This window comes from Pinus tabuliformis, chromosome 8, assembly GCF_031772625.1.
Source record: "Pinus tabuliformis cultivar Carrire ecotype Pingquan chromosome 8, CPIR1, whole genome shotgun sequence".
Taxonomy (NCBI): domain Eukaryota; kingdom Viridiplantae; phylum Streptophyta; class Pinopsida; order Pinales; family Pinaceae; genus Pinus; species Pinus tabuliformis.
The window spans coordinates 663,561,009-663,571,491 of record NC_142294.1 but is presented as its reverse complement, the minus strand read 5'-3'; the positions used below and the strand labels follow the sequence as shown (position 1 = coordinate 663,571,491).

Below are 10,483 nucleotides of genomic sequence, written 5' to 3'. Positions count from 1 at the left end.
ACCCGGCGGGGTTATTACAACCACTACCAATTCTAGAGTGGAAGTGGGAAACCATCTCTATGGATTTTATAATAGGGTTACCCAAATCTAAAAGAAACAACGACTCTATCATGGTGGTGGTAGACAAGTTAAGCAAATCAACTCATTTTATACCTGTACAATCCACTTTCAGAGTGGTATAGATTGCCAATATATTTATGCAAAACATTTTTAGGCTGCATGGTTTACCAAAACCATAATTTCTGATTGTGATGTAAAATTTACATCAGTCTTCTAGAGAACTTTGTTTGATGGGTTGGGAACTCACTTAAATTTTAATACCGTTATCACCCTCAAACTGAAAAACAAACAGAACAGGTGAATCAAGTAGTAGAAGACATGTTGAGGTCATATGTAATGCAACAACCATCGAAATGGGAGGATTATCTGCACTTGGTTGAATTTGCATACAAGAATAGCTATCATACTTCCTTGCAAATGAACCCATTTGAAGTGCAGTACGAGCGGAAATGTCGTACACCCTCTAGTTGGGGGGACCAGAAGACAAGCTGTTACTGGGACCCAAAATGTTAACAGAGATGGAACAAATGGTCAAGAAGGTAAGAACCAACTTAAAGGCAACACAAGATAGACAGAAGAATTTCGCCGACAGGAAGAGAAATTTTAGAGAATATCAAGTTGGTGATCATGTGTATGTGAGAATAAGGGATAAAAAGAGTACGTTACAATGGACTAGATGCAGCAAACTAGCACCCCAGTTTTGTGGGCCATTTCAAATATTAGCAAGAGTTGGGCTGGTGGCATACTAGCTTACCCTACCAAGCCATATTTGGGTCCACAATGTCTTTCATGTGTCTGTATTAAAAAGATACATTTATGATCCTAAGCACATAGTCAGTTGGCAAGACATACAGGTAAAGAAGGTAACTTAGGTAGACCAATTAATTTCGATATTAAAGGAAAACTGACGTAGGCTTTGTTTGTTTCAGGTCGAGCCAAAAGGAGAATTCTTGGTCGAGCCGCTGAATATACTCGAATGGAGAGAAGTAATGTTGTGGAAACGAGCCATCACCCAAGTTAAAGTGCAATGGCAACACTTTGGGCTAGATGAGGCCACCTGGGAGGATGAACAGTTCATGAAAGAAGCATATCTAGGTCTGTTTGTGACCGGAAAACATCGGGACGATGTTTGATTTCAGGGGGGGAAGATGTGATGTTCCCAAAAAAACTGTAAATATTTTATTTTACCACAGTGAAACAAACTGGATAATTATGGTTGTTATTGTTTGAGTTAAACAATGTTGTTAATTATTGAAATAGAAAATGGTTTGATTATAGCAAATTTTGTAATTTCTCATGAAGGGAAGTTGGAAAAAGGCAGTTGCCTGGAAAAATCCCTAACTACCTCCCCTAACTGTGAGATGCTCCAAAAGAAAAGGAGTGGGGGGAGGAAAAAACCGTGTTGAAAGGTCAGACGGAAAAAATAGAAGAATGCTAAGTCTAGTGATGACCAGATAGCATAAGCACTGTGTGCAAAAAACATGCAGAAGACAGAGGTCTAGCAAGCAAGCTAGGGGAGAGATTTAGTCTGGAGGACAAATCTCATGGATGGGTGGATTGCAGAACAACAGATTAAAAGGTGACTTTTACCATAGAGTTCTCTTCTTCTTGAAAAAACTCAGGTAAGTAGTACACTCTTAAACTTTTCTGTTGCTCAGTTGAATTATGAATCTTTACGTGTGAATGGAGAGTAGAGAACCTTAATTCTAGGAAATGATATTTGAAAATATTATGAAGATTATACAGTATCTAGTTATTTAAAAGTAGGAAGATATAACAGATAGAAACAATTCTGTTTATTTATTTTTCAATACTGGTAATTCCCTCTATAGTAAGAACTATCAACAGAAAACAAAGATGGAAATAGTTCTGTTTATTTTTTTCAACACTGGGTAATCCCTCTACAGTAAAAACTATCAACAGAAAATAAAGATTGAACAGCTCTGTTTATCTACTTCCTGGAAAATTGTTAACTGAATAGTATTGATTACCTTATTCTCTAGAAAGATACGGTAGAAGAATTTAAATGTTCGCACAGAACTAGTTAATGCAAAACTTCCATACAACACAACTGTATTGATATAATCATGGAGAGATTTAACTAACACCCCTGGCCCATAAGAAAGAAGTGAAGGGAATGTTGTAAGCTAAGTGTTTTGATCAAACAGACAAGGCATGAAGAACTAAGACAAAAATTGTTATCTAATGGGTAAAAAGGAAAGGAAAAACACTATGAAATCCATCATAAAGACTTGATACAATTTCGAAACCCTACTGGGAATCCATCTTCGACAAAGTTACGAACCCTACGATAATTTAACATTATGAGAGATACATACATGAGGGAGTGAATGAAGTTACCAGATCCATAATCAAAGGAGAGACCCCGTTACTCTAAACTGCAAATATAACCTTCCACAGTAATTAAAATCAGAGTTGTATTCGTAGGCAAGCTCGGAGTATTCTAAAGAAAAGGACACAGTGGTTACATATAAAATCATCTCACCCAAACAAGACTGCACAGCGCGAGATGTGCCCAAAGTATGGCAAGATTGTGTGTATATAAAAAATAAAATAAAATAACTTGTAAAGATTATAGCAAAAGAAAATTATTAATATTATTATTTTAAATAAAATTCAGAACGAAACATTAAATTATTTTTATTTTATTAAAAAATTATTAAATATAATAAATTAGATTAATTATCCAATGTTAAAATTATTTTTATTTTATTAAAAAATTATTAAATATAATAAATTAGATTAATTATCCAATGTTAAAAGTATTTAGCACTAGTGAAAACTTACACCTTACAATTACAAAAGAACAAATATTACAAAAACTAAAAAAAAAAAATCTTTTACAAACACCAAAAATAACATTAATAAATCCAAAAAAAAATCAATAATATTTATTGTCAAAATTAATTTAGGAAGTAAATTATGATAGTTGTTTTATATTATTTATAAAAATAATAAAAAATTAAAAACATAATATACAAAATACTGCAATATCTTATCTATAAATGAATCGAAGTAAAACACTCAATCAAATATAAAAATTTCATAATTTATATAATTTTTAAATTTATATAACAATAAATAAAATTTGTATTAATACTTTAAATAAATAAAATCAAACATAAAGTAATATAAATATAAAATAACAATTAAACCAAATATAAAATAATAATTTATGGATAATGCTATAAATTTTGTAAGTCCTTTTTATGTATAAATAATAAAAATAGTATATTATGTCTCACTTTTTCAACCAATTAATTATATTTCAAATATGGCCAAACAACCACCACTCACTTCATAAATCAAAAATTTATTCCATTCCACATTTTCAACAATATAATTATTTTCAAGCAAATGTATCCAGAGAAGATTTTTGAATCTCCACCATTGATTTACTAAAGCAAGGTTAAAAATCACTTGGTCAATCAAGGTTTTCTTTCATCCCGGCATTGAAATTATCGATGTTTTGCATTCATGGTCGAAATTCAAGCATTAATGACAGCACAGCCATTACTTTTATCAGAAAAAACAGCTGTAATAAGAGACAGCTCACTGAAGATTTCTGATTCAGAATTGTGTAAACCAACATACAAGTAATTAACTAGAGATTTCTGACTCAGAATTTGCTGAGCTTTCCAGAATTTTCTGTATCAAGACACGTTCAAACCCATAATTGGATTTGAAAATGGAAAAGACCAATGCTTTTGCAATCTTGCTGGGAAAATCTATTCATATTTCTGAAATTTCAGACCTGGTTACAACCTCCTTTAAATATCACATGCACAAACATGGCACGATCATTAACTCACAGAAGAAAGTTCTGAATAAATTAACATCATCTGCTGAGTATGAACAGTCGCCATCAAGTAACCAAAAAACGAAGAAGCGGTTTCAAAATGGAAGAGCAATTCAAATCTCAGGTCCAGAATTTTCTGTATCAACACACATTCAGGCTCATAATTGGATTTGAAAAAGGAAAAGACCAGTGCTTTTGCAATCTTGCTGGGAAAATCTATTCATATTTCTGAAATTTCAGACCTGGTTACAACCTCCCTTAAATATCACATGCACAAACATGGCACGATCATTAACTCACAGAAGAAATTTCTGAATAAATTAGCATCATCTGCTGAGTATGAACAATCGCCATCAAGTAACCAAAAAACCAAGAAGCGGTTTCAAAATGGAAGAGTAACCCAAATCTCAGGTCCAGAATTTTCTGTATCAAGACACATTCAAGCTCATAATTGGATTTGAAAATGGAAAAGACCAATGTTTTTGCAATCTTGCTGGGAAAATCTATTCATATTTCTGAAATTTCAGACCTGGTTACAACTTCCTTTAAATATCACATGCACAAACATGGCACGATCATTAACTCACAGAAGAAAGTTCTGAATAAATTATCATCTGCTGAGTATGAACAGTCGCCATCAAGTAACCAAGAAACCAAGAAGCAGTTTCAAAATGGAAGAGTAATTCAAATCTCAGGTAAAATGTAACTATATAAGCTTCCATTGTTAGGGTAACTCACAGAAGAAAGTTCTGAATAAATTAACATCATCTGCTGAGTATGAACAGTCGCCATCAAGTAACATCCTCTGCTGAGTATGAACAGTCGCCATCAAGTAACTAGGAAACCAAGAAGCGGTTTCAAAATGGAAGAGTAATTTAAATCTCAGGTGCAATGTAATTATATAAGCTTCTGTTAGAGTGGTTCAAGTAAACTTGGCACGACTACACAAGACACAGTTCTGAATAAATTACAATCATTATCGGAACTGTCTGAATAAATTAACATCATCATCGGCTTAGTATGAACTGTCGTGATCAAGTGACCAAGAAACCAAGAAACTGTTTCAAAATGGAAGAGTAATTGAAAGCTCAAGTAAAATGTAACTATATAGGCTTCCATTATTAGAGCAGTTCAAGTAAACTTGATTCTGTTTCTGTGCCCAGGATATCACATAAAACAGAAGCCAAATCCTCACATTAAACAGAAACCAAATCCTGGCTAATGAGCAATGGAATGGAATGGTTTCTGTTTAATCAAGCATATCTGGGGGAATAAGCAACATAAGAGGAATCTACACATATTTGTATATTCATGTACATTAATTGAAACAGTAACTAATGGCCGCCATTGAAACAAAAGGAGGGGTTGAAAATACTGATGGCGCTTATCGGAACCTGAAGCTCAGAAATGGAATCCGGAGGAAGCGCTTAGAGGTGATATGCAGGCCTTCTGTCTGATGATAACGTTATAGCAGGGCTGGGAAACACAGGTGCCGAATTCATTAATCCCACATCGTTTAGGAGAGTTGAGTTCGAGTTTTGCCCTTGAGGAGCTTTGGGAACCAAATTTAAAGGGTTACTGATATTTATATAATCATGGAGAGACTGGAATGGAAGAAACGTAGTGCTATTATATTGTTGAGGACGATAACTGTCAGGGGCAGAACTAAGGTGTGACACACAGTTCATATTAAGGTCAAGTACTGCCTTATAAGGTAAGGGTTTACCCAGCAACTGCCAGTCCTGGTGACCTGGAGTGAAACTAGGGTTCAGGGACGAATATCCGAAGGGGGTTTCGGGAATACCAGTGAAGCGCTGCACCATGGCTCTGAAATTCGAAGTGTCGGTGTTCAGCAGCGTCGTCGGCGCTCTCCTGGAGGCTCTGGATCGTTTCTTGCCCGCCTTGGCGGCGGCGGCTCCGCCGCCATTCGCAGAGAGACTCCCCGCGTTTCCGACTGTGGCGGCGGGAGGAGACTGCAGCTCCGTTGTTGTCACAGACGTTGCTTCTGCGAACTTGAAATCGCTCGACATGGGTGCCGAGACACCTCGTCGTTGAACTTCCTGAGCACCTTTCATGAACCCCGGTGTCTCTTCGTGGCTTCTCTCGTTGTCTGCCGGCTTCTTCCTCTTCCTCTGGTGCAATTGCAGAGAACTATCAAGCACCTGAGAATTCCCTGCACCGTGAAATCCAAAGAGACAACCAGCCGGATCTGGACTAGACGAGCCGTTGTTCATCGCGAGAGGATTCGATACTGAATCTCTGTGGGTTTTTGACAGGAAATCCATTGATCTGAAAAAGTTGAAACTTTTTTCTCGCTCTAATGCTCCTCGGACCGATTTCAATATACAATATGGTTTTCTGCTTCTATTGGTTTGTGCGAGGCAGTGTTTATGCTGCGCCAACAGAATAGCCGACGCGTACTGTGTACCGTTCACATGGCCACACAAATTTGCGCATAAAATGCTGGTCAGCAGACCGTGGTTAGCCTACAATTTTGTGTAGGCCGTATTCCGATGAGGTTTTACCGGATCAAATTGGGGTGGTTAGAGTGGCGTAATTGAACCTCTCTCTCAAATGTTTTTTAACCGACACGGATCTTGTCATGAAAACGATATTATTATTAAAATATAAATAAATTAGTATTTAATAACTAATAACAAAGAGGTTTGTTACCTTATAAATTTTATAATTCTGTGTTACCTTATAAATTTAATTATTATAATTTGAGAATATATAACTTTAATTTATTTATTTTTCACATAGCGTCATTCATATAATTTTACCATTAATATGCGATGCTTTTTTTACTATATATAATTAAAATTAAATATCAGTTTATTTATCAATGGGGAGAGAATAAATTTTTGCATTAATCTCTGAGATTCTGATGAATTCAGAATTAAGATGTATTAAGACTTCTTTAATTATTATTAAAATTATTAATATAATTTTAATTTTATGTTTTTAATTTAATTTTTAGTTTTATATAATTTAAATGAGTTAAAATATTTTATTGATAATTATAATTAGTAATTTTTTCTATATTGTTTTATTTTTTTATTTTTTTATCTGTATTTTTATTTTTATTTTATTTTAATTTGATGAAAAAGTGTTTCTCAATCCAATAATTTGATAATAAATAAATTATTTTATAACAAACTAATTCATAGAAATTTTCCAATAATTTCTTGAAAGTGAAATGTGTCCTATCTAAATTGATATACACAATTAAGATTAATATATATATAATTAAAATTAAATATTAGTGAAAGGCATATAAATTTTATCACAATTTTTTCTATAATTAACATTAAATGTTATTAAAAATATATTATTATTATCTTATTTTTTATAAGAAAAACATTAATAAATTTAATTTTAAAGACTATATATTATTAAGAAATATACCATTTTATTACAGATCATTTTAATTATAATTATAATGGATATTTATTTTTTAAAATTATTTATGTTAAAATTACTTTTTCATTTTTACGATAAGATTTAAAACTAGCTATTATTGGCTGAGAGATCATTTTCTTATATCAATATTGGGAGATCTAGAAAATCTTCCTTTTTATAGATAAGTAACATGACATTTATATTCAAAGATCTATAAAATCTTTCCTATTCAAAGATCTATAAAATCTTTCCTTCTTGTAGATAACTAACATAACATTTATATTCAAAGATCCATAAAATATTCCCTTTCATATATAACTAATATGTCATTCCAGGTTGGCATACCTTCACCAAAGATTTCTTCATTGACATATAAGAAATAAGTTAGGATCAATTTTCCATTTAAGAAATTTTGAAAATTTGTTATCTTCATTTTATTATATTTTTTATTTTTAATAAATTTAATTTAAATTTTTAGATAAAATTGTAAAAAAAATATATTTAACTTCAATATATTTATAATTAATTATAAAAATCTTATTTTTATATTAATAATACATTTATTATATTAATATTAGCTATTTACTATTCGTCTTTTTTAATTTTAATAATATTTTTAACGATAATATAATATATTAATTTAATTAAATAAATAAACATTCTTATTTTAGTAAGAAATATTATGAAAAAAATAATATTCTCAAAATTCATTTGAAAACTTCCTAACCTATTCATTCGGAGCTTCTATATATAGATCGTTTTCAGAGCTTGGATTTGTATATCGCCCTGAGATAAAGAAGATAGAGATGTTTATATTTGTAAATCACTTTCATATAAAGGAGATAGAGAAGGGATGATTTACCTTTGTATTTTTTCGAAAGTTTCTATATAAATGTTTGTGATTTTGAAAATTCAATGTTAAGTATATTATTATATTAATAAAATTAATATTTAAATTATAAAGATAAAGAAAATTAATAGCATGAAAGTAAATAATATATTTAGTAATTTTAGTGTGTACCGTGAAATAACATATTTACATGTTTTTAGTTCATGTGCTTGCAATTCTTAGAACAAAAGGCCTAAAACTTTATGTCTATGTTTATAGTTAGGCCAAGAGCTATGTCAAAGTTAAAGACCTTGTCATGAGTAGAAAGAGACAAGTTTACATTTTTGGTGTTTGCAATCTCTAATGTTGAAAAGCCATCTAAGTCTAGTAACAAGGATTGGGATTCTATCAAGAGGATATTAAGTTGGTTAATAGTAATTGGAAAGCGAGTCATAAATAACTAACCATGTGTTTGTAGTAACCATGTGTTTGTAGCGAAATAACATATTGTACATCTTGTGCTTTTAACTTTTAAGACTAAAATGTCTCTCAAACATTACAATAATGGGTAAAATTTCATAATTATAGATCAAAAAATTATTAATTTTAATTAAAAACCAATACACAAATACCAAGATAACGAATTATCTAACATAAAAATCTTTTATATTTTAAGTTTTCATTTCCCTATATTTTTACTTATGCTTCAAAATAAATAAATAAATTACTGTAACAAATTTTGAATTCAAATCTTGCAAATATTGACGTTAAAAAATCACCTAAACTTATCAAGAATATAATTTAATTCACCCGAATTTTAAATCTAGTATCTAATTAAAAACTAATTATTATAAATACCATAATAATTATATGTAAAAACCCCTCTCAATTGTGATGTATCCACTTCCCTCCTTAATTTTTAAGTTAGCAAAACTTTCGTATAAGTGTTAATATTACTTATACCTCCATACTTATTATAAAACCAACTTTTTAATTTAACACAATTTTTATACAAGTATTAATATTACTTATACCCATGATTTGAATTAAGAAAACTTTTCATATGAACCCAAAAGACCCTTCCAAATCTATATTATGTCATTTTCCAAAACCACAAAGTCAATTTGATAACGATAACTTTTAGTTGACTCCGTACAATGCAATCCCTAGGGGCCTACTCAATCCATGAAGAATTAAAACCTGTGGAAGTGAGTTGCCAAAGGATTGGCTTTCTTTTTCCCTTAGCTTTGAAGTCACATTTGCTCTTTGTGGACCGGTGAGTATTTAATTGTGAACGAGGCGGCCAAATTGACTATCGATTGGATTTTTGTTTCTCTTGGTTTTTTTTGTCTTTCCTACGTGGGAGCCATTTTGTTTATCCTTTAATGATTATTTTATAGTGGGAGCCTTTTGTTTATCATTTAATGATTATTCTCTAGAGACCTCGTGTTTGAATTGTGGTGGGGGAGGGTGGAATTTGATGCTAAGGGTGAATATTTCTTCACAACGGGCTAGTTATGCTTTCTACACCCATCAATTCAACAAATAATTCTATGCCTTAATTATTCTATGCCATCTTGTTGTTTATGTTATGTACATGAGTGCATGATTGTTTTTGCTTTTTTGGAATTGTTTTGATATTCCAAATAATAATATTTGGGTTGATTAGAGAATATTTAGGACTTAAAAATATTTACAAGGTTATAAAAATATATTTATGAGGTCGATTATAAAATATTTATTTACATACACGGACTCGATAAGTATTTTCCTATTAAATATATGCTAAGCAAGTAGTTGTGAATGAGCGGTATTCCAATCCACCATAAGCATTCAAAGCATAACTTTAAGAAAGACTATGAGGCCACCGAGGCCTAAGGAACTAGGCTACATAATCACATCTTATTCAAATCAAATTAACTTTTCTAAGGGCTCAATACATAATACAAAGTGAATTATTATATGCGTTGTTATTTATCATAGTAATTTTTGTGTGGAAAGATTGGAGGAGTTGGCATGTGGGCAAATTTTAGTTTGGTGTTTTGGGTTGAAAAATCTTTTTGGGTTGAAAAAATTTCAAAGTTAGTTTGAGGTACAAATGGCACTTTTTGAGGTTGAAACTTCACAACCATAACTCACAACCCTTCACAATTCTTCTATATAATAAAATATCTATAAGAGTGCAAAAATCACCTCAATCAATGTTTGCATGCAACAATTACACCTCTTGCAAGTTGACCTATTATGTTGACTACCATGGTACTAAGTTGATGCTAAATTGGCTCCCATTACTCTCACATGTGGGATTAGTCAAGTGTGGAGATTTAAGAAGATTCTATAGGGTCTAAAATCCCAACATTATTTGAGGGTCG

The 10,483-nt window shown here is 31.6% G+C and overlaps 1 protein-coding gene across 1 annotated transcript; it reads right to left on the bottom strand.

The window, feature by feature from the left end:
- Positions 1-4,919: 4,919 nt before the first annotated feature.
- LOC149237331 (uncharacterized) lies at positions 4,920-6,390 on the bottom strand. Its single transcript, XM_089372634.1, has one exon. The coding sequence runs from the start codon at positions 6,163-6,165 to the stop codon at positions 5,308-5,310; it is 858 nt and encodes a 285-aa protein (XP_089228760.1). The 5' UTR covers positions 6,166-6,390; the 3' UTR covers positions 4,920-5,307.
- Between the last annotated feature and the right edge of the window lie 4,093 nt (positions 6,391-10,483).